Raw genomic sequence first — 14,168 nt, forward strand, 5'->3', positions numbered from 1 at the left:
ACTAAACGAACTATTTTAATTTGATGACTAGCTGTACGTTATGGAATGATGCATTGAAAAACATTCAACATCCAGTCCCAGAGGTGCTTTTTTGTGAGGTAATTGGACTTTCTGGTTTTTCTTTGAAGACGTTTCACTTCTTATCCAAGAAGCTTCTTCAGCTCTTGGATAAGAAACAAAACATCTTCAAGTTTCTTGGATAAGAAGCAAAGTCTTCAAAGAAACACCAGAAAGTCCAGTTGCTTTGGAAGAGATTGTGAAGACCAGACTCTTCTCTAGAACACTAAAAATCTCCACAGACCGTTCTCATCCTGGACATTCATATTTTGGACTATTACCATCAAGGAGGCGTATTAGGTGTCTTTAAATGAGGACTAATAGATTTGAGAAACAGTTTCTTTTCCAAGGCAATAATTGTCTTGATTCAAACAGTGCATTTGTGATTTAGTCCTATTATTATTATTATTTAAATTTTTAAATACTCTGTAGTATGATTGTGATGTGATGTTTGGGGGCACTATGCTGGAGTAGCTTTCAAATTTCATTGTATTCGTGGAATGCAACGACAATAAAGTTTATTCTATTCTACTCTACTCTACTCTACTCTACTCTACTCTACTCTACTCTACTCTACTCTATTCTATTCTATTCTATTCTATTCTAGAAAAAACACCTTTGGGACAACCGTGATATCGATGACTGAGAATCCCCATAGACATTTAGCTAACCACTTTGGGATTCAATATCCAGATTCTAGAAAATTCTGCATTTGCCCAGCCTCTAGCCAGAAACCATTGCAACTTTTATTTGCATTTTAATCTCCTCCCCTCTTTGTGTGTGTGTGTGTGTGTGTGTGTGTGTGTGTGTGTGAAGGTTTGTCTTCTGCAAAATGTGACAAGAAAAAAGGAGCCGTTTTGTTGAGCTGCAATCTCGGGACAGGGATCTAGGTTACTTGGAGAACAACAGTTTATTTAACCACTGTGGCAAGAAAGGTAGTAAAATGGAGCAAAACAAACGCTTCATGTAGCAACAGAAAATTTGGTCATAACTGTAGTCCAACCAGCCCCAGTATTCATCCATTTCCCCTACCACTATGGCGGACGATGGTCTCGTCTCTTTTTAGCAATTGTGCAAAGCAGAGCAAATACAATTGATATGCCAGGAAATAGCAAACTAAAAACAAAGGCTTAAAAATCCATTTTAAAAAATCATTAAAAGATGTCAGTTTTGTGTCCTATGATTTTCTAAATCCATGAATGTATTTTTTTTTTAGAATAACTTGCAAACCTTGAGGCATATTCCCAAGTGAAGAGGACATAACAGGAGTGTCAAACTCAAGGCCCACGGGCCTAATCCGGCCCCATGAGGTGCTTAGATCTGGCCCGTGGGGGCCACTCTGGAAACAGCAAAAGACTGGCCTGTGGTGTGCCTGCCAACAAAAATGGAGCTTGGGCGGGCTGCACACAGCCCTCCTGAGCTCCGTTTTCGGCTGCGACAGCCTCCTGTCACCTTTTGCCAGCGAAAATGGTTTCCCTGACAGAGTGTTCAGGCCACCACAGGTTCCCCCAACATGAGTGATGTTGAGCTGGCCACATCTACCCTGGCCATGTCCCCCCCAGGGGTGGGCTGATACCGGTTCACCCCGGTTTGGGAGAACCGCTAGTTAATTTTATGGCCAGTTTGGCAAACCGGAAAACCCCATCCCTGGCTGGTTCCGACCACCCTACCCCTCCTCTCCCAGGGGGTCCCCACATGGCCCGTTTTGGATCCAAGGTAAGTGCAGGGCCCGCGCAGAGGCTCAGGGAGGGCGAAAAACATGGCTCCCAGAGGCTCTAGAAAGGTTAGGGTTCGAGGGCCTCTAGAGCCCGGGGAGGCCATTTTCATCCTCCAGGAGGCTCGAGGAAAGCCTCCAGAGCCCAGGGAGGGTGAAAACAGCCCTCTCCACTGTGGTGCAGGAGGCCGACTAGGCCATGCCCAACAACTGGGCAGAGAAACAGTTGCTAAATTTTTAAGCCCCCGGAGGTCAAACATAACTCTGATACGGCCCTCAATGAAATCGAGTTTGACACCTTTGACATAACAGAATAACAGACTTAATTGCACAGGTATTCTTTAACTTACGGCCACAAATGGGATTTCCATCATTAAGCAAGGCAGTTAAATGATTTGGGCCTTTAAGTGATTTTGGCTTGATTTTATGAACTTAATACCAGTGGTTTTTTTTTAAGCAAATCACTGCAGTTACTTTAATGTGAATCTGGCTTCCTCCATTGACTTTGCTTGTTGGAAGCCGGCTGGGATCATATGACCCCGGGATGTTGCCACCATTTTAAATACACGACGGTTGCCAAACTCCCAAATTTGGATCACATGACCATGGGGGTGCTACATTGGTCAGAAGTGTGAGGACTAGTTGTAAGTTATTTCAGTGTTATTGTAACTTGGGTTGCTCAGTGTATTATTATAAATTGAGGACCGGCTATACATTCCCGTATTTTAAGACAGAAGCAAATGAGAAATGTGCCTTTTGCCATTAGTAACCCATATTGGCATGTTTTTCTTCCATCATTTTCTTTTCAAATGTACAGAACTGCAGAGCTATTACAGAAATCTGGTTGGGGGGAAAAAATAAGAGCCACATAGGAATCGGGCAAATCAGCACTGCACCGAGTCGCTGGTTTCTCATTCCAATTTGTAGTAAACAGACAGGACTTATGCATTATTGCTAAGCTATGATCTTGACTTGCTGAATATGAAGATGAAGCACTAATGAATGCTAAGGTAAAGGTTCCCCTCGCACATACGTGCTAGTCGTTTCCGGCTCTAGGGGGCAGTGCTCATCTCCGTTACAAAGCCGAAGAGCCAGCGCTGTCTGAAGACGTCTCCGTGGTCATGTGGCCGGCATTGACTAAATGCCGAAGGCGCACGGAACGCTGTTTCCTTCCCACCAGGGTGGTCCCTAGGCCTCCCTAGGCCTCACCTCCATTCCATGCAAAGAAATAGGAAGTATAGTTTCTCGATTCTATGGGACACCACGTGGTTCATTTTGGCACAGTGACTGGTGCTAGAGATGGAACTCTTGCTTCACAATCAAGAGGCTGTGAGTTCGATCCTAGGTAGAGGCAGTTATTTCTCTCTCTGGGCACAATGAGAATATATCTGCTGAACAAAATTCTGGATTGGTGACAAGAAGGGCATCTGGCCAGTAAACGCTCAGCTCCATTCCGTTGCCCAGACTCCACCCCTCAAGGGATTATGGGGTCATTAAGAGATTATTGGTCACAAGAATATACTAGTATAACCTCTCCTTAGGTCACACCCACCCATCCTTTGAATGGCCTTTTAACCTTCCTAGCAAATCTGGGGTTTGATTTGCCAGAATGGAACAAACATCACTTCAAGCATAGCACACACCTTGATTTATTAAACTAAACTTCCACAACCTCAGAAACCTTAAGATGGATGGACTTTCAAAACTTCCCCAGCCAGCCCTGGTGCTCAGTGAAGCTTTAAATCCAAGGCAAAGCAGTCATGTATCTGGAATGATTTCAGGATCTTGTCCTGGGAAGAGATTTGGAACATATTTCCGAAGTCCTCTCCAACCCCAGCCTTCAATCATCATCATCATCGTCACTGTTCACAACACCACAACCCCATGTGAGTTGGAACCTGAGCAACTGAATGGAGCTGAGTGTTTACTGGCCGGATGCCCTTCCTGTTGCCAATGCGGAGTTACATTCAGCAGATGCATTCTCAGTGTGAAATAACTGCCTCTACCTGGGATCGAACCCACAGCCTCCTGATTGTGAGGCGAAGAGTTCCACCTCTAGGCCACTGCACCCACTCGTCCCCCCGACATTCAACAAGCCTCTAAATTCCAATTGCATTTTTGGGAGAGGAGAGAACATAGAGGTCACAGTGCTCTAAAAACGACATGAATTCACAGTGAAGGCATGTCAGCCTCTAATGCGGCTGCTCCTACGCAATTCACATTTGTTCTTGAAATAAACCTTATTGTAAGGCAAAGGGTAAAACTAAACCAAAGGAAGGTTTAAAATGGAAAGAGATCCAAGAATAGAGTTTTGTGTTTTTATTTGTGTGACTCCTGCCTTTCCCCACCCCCCTCTCGTTTCTACCCCAGGTAAAGAATGGGGGTGAAAAATGATTTAAAAACAATTGTATCTGACACACCTTTGTCGTAATCATTCAAACACGATAGCAGTGTTCCAATATTTGGGGGGGGGCTCCAGCAAAGAACGGGGGGGGGGTCAAACTATTTCCCAAAGCCCCCAAAGGCAAGATGAGAAACAATGGATGGAAACTAATCAAGGAGAGAAGAATTTAGGAAAAACTTCCTAACAGTGGGGACAATTAACCAGTGGAACAGCTTCGCCACCAGAAGTTGTGGGCGCTTCATCACTGGAGGCTTTCAAAAAGAGATTGGGCAAGCCCTTGTCTGAAATGCTATAGGGTTTCCCGCTTGGCCAGAGGGGTTGGACTATAAGACTTCAAGGTCCCTTCCAATTCTGTTATTCTGTGTATCAATGTATCAAATCATATCTAAAATTTGTACCCTGGTGTTGTGGTTAGCTGGCAGCAGGTGCGGATGGCTGAGGAGAGCGAGGACTCAGGTGAGGGGCCAGGACCATCAGGGAGTGGACTGCTGCCTTCAGAGATTGTGGGGGCTGGCAGCAGCGACGAGGAGGTTCCCGAGGAGCCTGTGCCAAGTGCACGTGCACGAAGGATTGCTCGGAGGAAAGAACAATTACAGCAGCACAGGCGACTCAGGAGTAAGGCTGCAAGGTAATGGCCCCTCCTTCAAGAAGATAAAAGCCAGGTTTGAAAAGACGTTCTTTGCAGACAGCCAAGAAGCTCTTAAACTCAACTGATGGACGTCTTAGTTCAGTGTTTGGAGAATGTTGTAAATTAGTTCTTATCTCTGGGTTTTTGGCAGCCTTGACAAACAACTTGGCAAGGCTCCTTCTTGTTGGAGCTAATCAGTGGAAAGCAACCTTCAGAACAGAATTCGCTATTAAACCTTAAAGCAGGGGTGTCCAACCTTGGCAACTTTAAGACTTGTGGACTTCAACTCCCAGAATTCCTCAGCCAGCAAAGCTGGCTGAGGAATTCTGGGAGTTGAAGTCCACAAGTCTTAAAGTTGCCAAGGTTGGACACCCCTGCCTTAAAGGGTGAGGGCTGCTGCCTTTGTCTGTGTTTGCTCTTTGGGCACCCGGTTGGGTCAGAACACCTGGTCAAGCCACAAATACTCTGTATTATCCTTCCCAGATTGAAGACTTGACAAAATTGACATTTTTTTAAAAAATACTTCTACAGTAAGTGCCCAGAGACCAACAGTAACCAAGTATCCTGCCACACTTAGCACAGAGTGAATGTGCAGATTTATTTACTAGTACTTCCCACCTTTTATTATTTTTAGAAATAACTCAAGGTGGAAAACACAATACACTTCCTTCTATTTTCCTCACAACAACAACCCTGTGAGGTGGGTTGGGCTGAGAGAGAGAGTGACTGGCCCAAGGTCAACCAGATGGCTTTCATGGCAGCACTAGAATTCACAGTCTCCTGTTTCTACCATGGTACCTTAACCACTAAACCAACCTGGCTCTCTACATGTTTATATGTATGATGAAGGAAGGAACGGCCTTAGGGGGAAAAAATGGATTGGGATCAATTCAGAAGTGGCGTTCAGCAGGTTCTGACCAGTTCTGGAGAACCGGTAGCGGAAACGTCGAGTAGTTCGGAGAACCAGCAAACACCACCTCTGACTGGCCCCGCCCCCATCTCTTCTCTGCCTCCCAAGTCCCAACTGATTGGCTGGGTCTTCTCTTGTTGCGCCTGCAGAGGAGAACGGACCTGGAAAGCAGGTTAGTGGAGTGGGAAGGGAATGGGGATTTTGCAGGATCCTTCACCTGCCACGCCCACAGAACAGGTAGTAAAAAAAAATCGAATCCCACCACTGGATCAATTGCTTGTTTTCTGGGCTACCTGTAGCAAATTAACAAGTATTTCTGATCCCCAACTTTTTTTTTTTTTGCCAAAAGCAACAAAATGAGGAATACCTCTTCAGAATAATCCTGCCTCGCCCAAACCATCTGAGGTAATAGCACACTCTTGTAGGGAGAGATGTTGTTCTAGCATTCAAAGCAAAATAAAGTGGGACTGATCCTTGTGAGTCTCTTGTTTGATTGTCAAGAGTTTTTTCTCAGAATCATTTTTTTTTTCCTGAAAACCTGATCCTATCCCCGCCTCGCTAGAGTGCGTCAAAGAGTCACAAGTGCTTCTAATTTGATAAGACTGACAAATCTCTAATTCCCCCTGTATCAAATTTGTGGATCGCTCTGTTTACTGGAAGGCAGCTCAATTGTGTCACTTCCTCCTAAACAAGCAAAATAAGAGAGTTCGGGGATACCAAAGCCAAAAAGCAGATGCCCAGAAACTCTAGTGGCTCGACTCCCCAGTTCACCGTTAAACCATAAACCAGAGTTCACAAACCATAATGGCTGGGAGTCCTTATGAAGGAAAGAAGGCAGCTGGAAATATGTCAAAGGGGAAGTTTCGGAGGAGAAACTTTGAGTAACTTTTTCAAAGCCAACCTTTTCAAGTAACAGGGTTGTATCACTTTGTGCGTGTGTGTCACATTCTTTATTGCTTCCCCCCAAAGAATATCTTCAATGTAAGAAGGTTGCCAAGTCCATTTGTAACGACTTTCTACATGAAGTACACAGCTGTAACCTTCCAGATGTTGCTAAACCACCAGCAGTCCAGCCAGCATGTCAGAGCATATTCATTAACTGGCAGAGACATGGTTAACAAAGTAAGCATGGCAACAGACCAGCCAATGGGAGCTGACAGCCTGGGTGTGGTTTGGCTCTGTGTGCTTTGCTGAGAACTGAAAGTGAAACTAGAGTTCTGTTTTGAGGCCTCTGAGCTGCTGCTTTTTTTTTTTTTTTTGCTTATGTCCATGTTGGAAGAAACTACATTTACTTATTTTATATAAAAAGAAGTTTAATCTGTGTGTTTTCTGGACTTGAATTTCTGCTGCAAACTTTAACACAGCAGCCCCCAGAATCTGTGGGGGACTTCAGTTCAGAAACATCTGGAAGGCAAAAGATACTTTACACACATTTCATATCATCTCCCTTGGAATCTCAGCTTAAATTTAATTCATTTCCCCCTTCGTACTTGATCTAATGTTAAAAGTTGAACCCGAGTCCATGTAAACATCTTACTGTAACATGATAAAAATGTAAGAGTTTAATACTGTTTGCACGCAAAGCTGTGCAGCTTCTGCTTCTAGAAACAGGGAGAAAGGTCGCCTTATTGAAAGTTCTGGTCTCTTAAAAATGGCTAGTCACTCTTAAATACACATTTAAAAAAAATAAAGCAAGATCCTGAACAATTTTATCTAAATTGGCCTTCTGTTGCCATCCTGAGGTTTTGCTTCTAAGGAGAGAAGAAATATACGCCAATGCAATCTGCCCTCCAAAGTCCAAATAATTTATAATATTGATTTTGATGTATAACTGGAGGCAGGGATCCTTAAGCTATTTCCAGCTGGATTATGTAAAGAAACACACACAAAATACGCTTTCCACTGGAACTCTTGAGTTATTCGGGTTTCTGGCATTCCACTGAAGGTTTTCTTTAGTGGCGTGGAACTGGATTCTGGATCAAAGTTTACACATTTACTTGTACTTTTCTTCCCCCTCTGGTGAAAGCCAAAGCAATAATTGAATCACAAAACTCAAATTAACCGAGGGGATAAATAGTAAGATTTTTTCCCCCTGAATTTGTTCTCACAAATGTTGGGCTAGTCTCTTTTAAACCCGGTCCTGGGTAGCTGTGGCATTATTATAATACAAAAAATATAATCTACGCAACTGAAACATTTCCAAACTGGGAATCAAATGACACTAAACACCAGAGTTGAAACCTAAAAAGGATAAATACCTCCAATTCTCACAGTTGCCATGTTTCTGCCATAGGCTGGCTACTAGAAAATATGACTTTGGGGTATATTTCATTACATGTAACTGTAATCCATTTATGGGTCTTCTTTTTTGTCTGTTTGTCTTGTAGCTTAGCCACAAAAAAATGGACTAAGGATCCAGTTCATTTGAGGCCTTCCACGCAGCATCTTTGAGCACCCAAATTTGCTACTGACTTCTACCAAAGTGTCTTGCAGGGAAAAAGTTCTTTTTGCTGTGGGGGAGAAAGAAATACATTCCTAGAAAAGTTACAGGCAGATGATATTTTTTTCCCCTCTGTGGGAGGAGAAATGCCAAGTTGAGGTCAGAGAACACCGCTCAGAGTTTTTGGACTCTCTCTCTCTCTTCCTCTTCCTTTTCCCAGGCTTGGCCAGCTACGTCAACCATTTGGCAACGCAAGTGTCATAGACGGTGCGGTTGGAGTGCCAGGTCGTATGAGAAACATTGGCCATTTTACAGAAAACAATGTCGCCACGTGCGTGCAGAGTCTTCAAGCCAAACGTGTCGAGGAGGTAGACCTGAGAAAAGACCAACAAAAACCCAAAAGTTCAAATGGGTGGACCTCCAAAGCCCCACAATTTGAGGGTTGCAAAGGCTAATAAATCAGTGTTTTTCAACCTTAGCAACGTTAAGACCTGTGGACTTCAATTCCCAGAATTCCCCAGCTGGTTTCTTGCCTGGGGAATTCTGGGAGTTGAAGTCCACCCAGTTTAAGGGATGCTGAGGTTGGCTCTCAACTTCAACAACTTTTAAGAGGCGTGGACTTCAACTCTCAAGAATTTCTCAGCCAGCTATCCCCCTGGTTGTGATAAGAGTTGCCCCAGTGCCCCCTGGCACTCTTTAATGACAAAATGGGAAACAGCCACTTCAAACCATGCCCCACGTTTTAAAATAACTGGGTCAGCTTTGCTCTAAACATGTCAGGGCTATTACTTCAACCAACAAATGGATAATTCAGCCCTTTGTTATTTTCCCCAGTTTCTCTTCCTGGCTCTGCTGCTTTAAGTTTCCTCCTTCCTTCGCCTTCTTTAAATCTGGATCACAACTATCTCCTGACGGGCAACCTTTCGTTTGCTTGTGGCGCTGCTGGAGATGTTTATGCCTCTGGTCCCATAGCGTAGCAATAGTATTTAGACTTATATACCGCTTTACAATGCTTTGACAAGCACTCTCTAAAGCCAGGGATGAACTCGATTTCATTGAGGGCCACATCTGGGTTGTGTTTGACCTTGGGGGTTGGGTGGCAGCTCGATATCACTCGTGTCGGGGGCATCTGTGGGCCATCCAAGCACTCTGCCAGCAAAAATGGGCTCCCAAACTCTGTTTTCGGCTGCCACAGCCTCCTGCAACTATGTGCCAGATCTAAGTAATCTATAGGCCGGATATGGCCCCCGGGCCTTGAGTTTGACACCCCTGCTCTTAGCGGTTTACAGAGTCAGCCTATTGCCCCCAACAATCTGGGTCCTCATTTTACCGACCTCGGAAGGATGGAAGGCTGAGTCAACCTTGAGCCTGGCGAGTGTCAGCCGGTCTTCCGGATGTTCATATTCCCGAGATACAAACCAACAAACATTGAGGTACACCATCTTTTATTGGTACACATAATGCACATCCCATCCAGCGATAACTGCTTGAATTCCAATCTAGATTAGCGCTGGGAGCATTTGCCTTCCGGTGCTCTTTATAGCATTACCCCACCCCTTTAATCACAGCTACCTCCTGCGGAGCGGCCTATTCTAATCACCCATGGATCCAACGTTTCCTAATATGGCTAATTAGGTGATTAGGCTGTAGTCCTGCATCATAACCTAGAACGCTCTGCATCCTACCTACCACCGATCCCCTCTACTTCTATGAACACCCCGTAACACCTGCTGTATGAATCCTCCCCCCTCACTAAAGTATCATGAATCGGAGTGCTGCAGCCATGTCATGTGGGAATTCCCATTCAGCCTCCAACTCCCAGGTAGCAGTGCGAGGCAGTGTCATAGGGAATCCCCATTCAACCATCAACTTCCTGCTGAATGGGACTGGTGTCGCTTGTTGGAGGGATCCAAAGTTAGCCTCTTTTACTGCTGGCGGGCATAGTTGAATATGGAGCCCAACAGCGAGATTCGAACTGCCAAATTGCAGTCAGTCAGCAGAAGTAGCCTGCAGTACTGCACTCTAACCACTGCACCACCACGGCCCATGCATCCACCGTCCAATGAACCCTGCGATATTTCAATCAGCAAAAGCCTAGCATTCAAGCCATAAGAAAAGCTCCAGAGTTTCTTGGAGAATAAAGGTAAGTCAGATATACAGGATAGGTTGTCCTCGGCTTACAACAGTTCGTTTAGTGACTATTTGGTTTCAGTGGCCCTGAAAAAAAAGCGACTTTTCACACGACCATTGCAGCATTCCCCCATGGCCACATGATCAAAATTCAGGTGCTTGGCAACTGACTCATGACGGTTGCAATGTCCAGGCGGGATGTGCTCCCCTTTTGCAACCTTCTGACAAGCGAAGTCAATGGGAAAGCCTCATTCACTTAACCACCACGTCACTAACTGGAGGGATTCACTAAACAACTGTGGCAAGAAAAGTCGTAAAATGGAGCAAAGCTTACTTAACCATTTTGTCACTTGGCAACAAAAAAAATTGGGGCTCAATCTTGATCTTAGATCGAAGGCTACCTGTATAATATTTATCAATCACAAAGAGTCATTTCAATGAAATTTAATTTCGGATTCCAAAGCCACCCCACATCTAGTGGATTGTTTTTGTTTTGTTCTGTTGTTTCCTACATGTAGCAAATTCTTCTAGTTTCCCTCAAGTCTTTCAAAACCGAAGACTCCTAGACCAGGGGAGTCAAACTCAAGGCCTGCAGGCCAGATGCAGCCCACGGGGTGCTTAGATCTGACCCACGGGGTGCCCTGGAAACAGCAAAGGGCCGGCCCTGGTGCCTCTGCCAGCAAAAATGGAGATTGCGGCCCTTCCGAGCTCCGTTTCCACTGGCAGAGCATTCGGGCCACCACAGGTGCCCCCAGCATGAGTGACGTTGAGTTTGCCATGCCCCCCTCCCCGAGGTCAAACACAATCCTGATGCGGCCTTCGACACCTTGTCCTAGACCCGTGAGGGAGAATTTTTATGGCACAGGTGGCACACAGAACCATTTGTGTGGGCACGTGAACCCCAGCCAAAGTTACCCGCACTGTGCATGTGTGCACCTCCCAGCTGATTTTCTGCCTGTTTGAGGCCGTTTTCGCCCTCCCGGAAGCTCGAGGGAAACCTCTGGAGCCTCAGGAGGCCGAAAAACAGGCCTTCCGGAAGTGCCAAAATGGGCCCGTTTTCAGCCTCCCAAGGCTTCAGAGGCTTCCCTCAAGCGTCCAGGAGGGCGAAAATGGCCTCAAGTGGGCCGAAAATCAGCTGGGAGGTGCACACATGCACAGTGCAGGTAAGGGGGCAGGGTGGGGGTGTTGCAGGTGCACACGCAGGGGGTGGTGGAGCGCATTGCATTGTGGGTGCCGGCACGCGCGCACTTCCAACACACAACAAAAAGGTTCGCCATCACTGTCCTAGTCCCATGATGGTGAACCTATGGCATGCGTACCACAGGTGGCATGCAGAACCATTTGTGCCGGCATGCAAGCTGCAGGCAAACTTACCTCACTGTGCATGTGCGCGCCTCATAGCTGATTTTCGGCCAGTTTGAGGCCTTTTTTGGCCTCCCAAAGGCTTGAAGAAGGCTTCTGCAGGCTTTGCAGGCTGAAAACTAGCCCCCTTTCGTCACTTCCGGTATTTTTGGGAAAAAACAGAAAGTGAAGAAACGGGGCTAGTTTTGGCCTGCAAAGCTTGCAGAAGCCTGCAAAAGCCTTCCTCAAGCCTTTGGGAGGCTGAAAAAGGCCTCAAACCAGCCAAAAATCAGCTGTGAGGCACAGTGCGGGTAAGGGGGTGGCGGGGGGGTGAGTGGGTGGGTGAATTGTGTGGACATGCGTAAGGGGCGGGGTGCGCGCATTGCCTTCTGGCTGCTGGCACACAAGCGTGTGCACAATTTTTGGCACAGGAGCCCCAAAAGGTTAGCCACCACTGTCCTAGACCACGTAGAGCTGAAATGAACTTAATACAATGTATTTGGGGTAGTAGTTAAGGCACAGGACTGGCATCCCAGATATTTAAAATCTGAGTTTCCCTTCATTACGGAACACAGCGGATGATCGTGGGACAATCTTCAGTTCTCCACCCACCCAATCTCATAGGACCGTTATGGGGAAGGCCTCTATGTGAACTGTGTTAATCTTGCTACAGACCCAGCATATTTATTTCACTCCGAAATACAAAGAAACGTAAATTTTGTTTTACTTTTGTTGTAGATAACCCAGAGTCACTTGCTCACGAGATGGGCGGTTATGTAAATTAGATAAACAAATAAAAAGTCATCGCGAATCCTGCCTCAGGAGGTCTGCAGTTTGCATTTCCATAACGTAACGGATTGTAAAAAATAACCCTGAGGAAGACTCACAGCTAAGGCAACTAGTCAGATAAGAGAAATCAGAGCCCAAAGCAGAAATGTAACTTGAGGAAACGTCTCAGGCTCAACTCACCGGCTGAGATGTCATCTCCTTCACCGTCTCGTTATCGTCATAGAAGGCAAACATACTGTAAAAGAAACAAAACCGAACAATCCATGTAGATTTATAGTGTATCTAATAATAAATCTGGAAGTTACCCCAACACTTTTTTTCTTTTTAAATATTTCAATTCCTTTTTCGTCACTATTTTTATGACTGATGTAGAATGTATGTATGTTGATATGCGTATGGGTACCTACGCTGATCAAAGACCATTATAAAATTCACCCACTTACAAGAGGTACCGATGGTGTATATGTACAGAGTGAAAAAAATAAAGTTAAAGAGAATAAAGCAGCAGTGGGATCCTAACTGTTCCACTACTGGTTCGGCGATCGTGCGCTTTCCTCACACCAGCTGTGTGCTTTCCCCACACCAGCTGAGGCCTGCAGCGCCAATCAGCTAAGAGGATAAAGAAAAGCACAGGGAAAGATCGGAGGGCCAATGCTGCCCTTTTCTCTTCTTTCTCCTCAGCTGATGTCTGAGGCGGTTTTTCCCCTCCTCTCAGCTGATCGTGGGAGGCTTTTTTTTTGTTTTTTTTTACTATCGGTTCAGGTGAACCGGTCCAAGCCGGTAGCATACTACCACTGGGACAAAGGATGGTTAAGGTGAAGAAATAAAAGGTAAATGCAGGGAATCCGAAATAAAAAAGTTGTTTTGGGAGTGGCTGAAGACGAGTGAAAAACTCCCTCCGAAGGAAAAGTGAATGAATTTCAAGAGGAAATGATTTGGGATAAAACTCGGCAAGGGAATGCTGGAAAGAAAAAAAAATTAAACGCTTGCATGTGGAAGTGATGACGATAAGGCACAATCGTGATATTGAAGAGGGAAACTGAAGCAAAGACTATACAGGTAGTCCTTGACTTCCAGGTATTCATTTAGTGACTGTTCGGAAGTTACAATAGCACTGAGAAAAGCGACTTAGAACCAGCCCTCTGAAGCATCCCCACGGTCAGGGGATCAAAATTCAGATGTTTAGCCACCAGCGTGTATTTACGATGGTTGCAGGGAGTCCTGTGGTCATATGAGTGCTATTAATGACTTTCCCAGATCGCTTCTGACAAACAAGTCAGTGGGAGAAGCCAGATGTCAGGGTAATAAGTAATAATTCAATAAGAACTCTGAGGCAGGCAAATTCCTCAAAGAACATTTTATTGGGACTTATCCAATTGGCACGGTCTTGGTGAAAAACCAGCTCTAAGTTCCTGCCAGTTTTACACCCAATTAAAAGTAAAGCTTCATCAGTCACATGGTCCAATCAGCATATAGCCCAGTTGCTAGGTGACCTCAGTCTCCACCTTTCGAACACCTGCACCAACGTCCTTGATTCCCAGGGGAAATAATTTTATTTAGACCAGTGGTCCCCAACCTTTTTTATGCCGCGGCCCGGTACCGGAATCAGCTGGGCGCCGCGGCCCGGTACCGGCATCAGCTGGACGCCGCCATCTTGTTTTGATGAAGAAGTGCTTCTGGTGAGCTTTCTACCCGGAAAAGCCCACCGGAAGCACTTTTTCATCAAAACAAGATGGCGGCGCCCAGCAAACCAGC

General features: G+C 45.5%; 1 protein-coding gene across 10 annotated transcripts in view; it reads right to left on the reverse strand.

Annotated features, from left to right (window-relative positions):
- Nucleotides 1–7,008: 7,008 nt before the first annotated feature.
- The window catches only part of PPT2 (palmitoyl-protein thioesterase 2), a 73,641-nt gene continuing 66,481 nt past the window's right edge, over nucleotides 7,009–14,168 (reverse strand). For all 10 annotated transcript variants that reach the window (XM_087953307.1, XM_026687614.2, XM_026687617.2 and 7 more), the window contains 2 exons: nucleotides 12,594–12,648; nucleotides 7,009–8,527 (listed from right to left, as the gene is read on the reverse strand). In XM_087953307.1, the coding sequence (XP_087809433.1) occupies nucleotides 8,384–8,527; nucleotides 12,594–12,648 (199 nt within the window). In that variant the 3' untranslated portion in view covers nucleotides 7,009–8,383. The remainder of the gene's footprint in view (nucleotides 8,528–12,593; nucleotides 12,649–14,168) is intronic.

This window comes from Notechis scutatus, chromosome 2 (assembly GCF_049901735.1).
Source record: "Notechis scutatus isolate UNSWTSFEM ecotype Mainland chromosome 2, rNotScu1.2, whole genome shotgun sequence".
Taxonomy (NCBI): Eukaryota; Metazoa; Chordata; class Lepidosauria; order Squamata; family Elapidae; genus Notechis; species Notechis scutatus.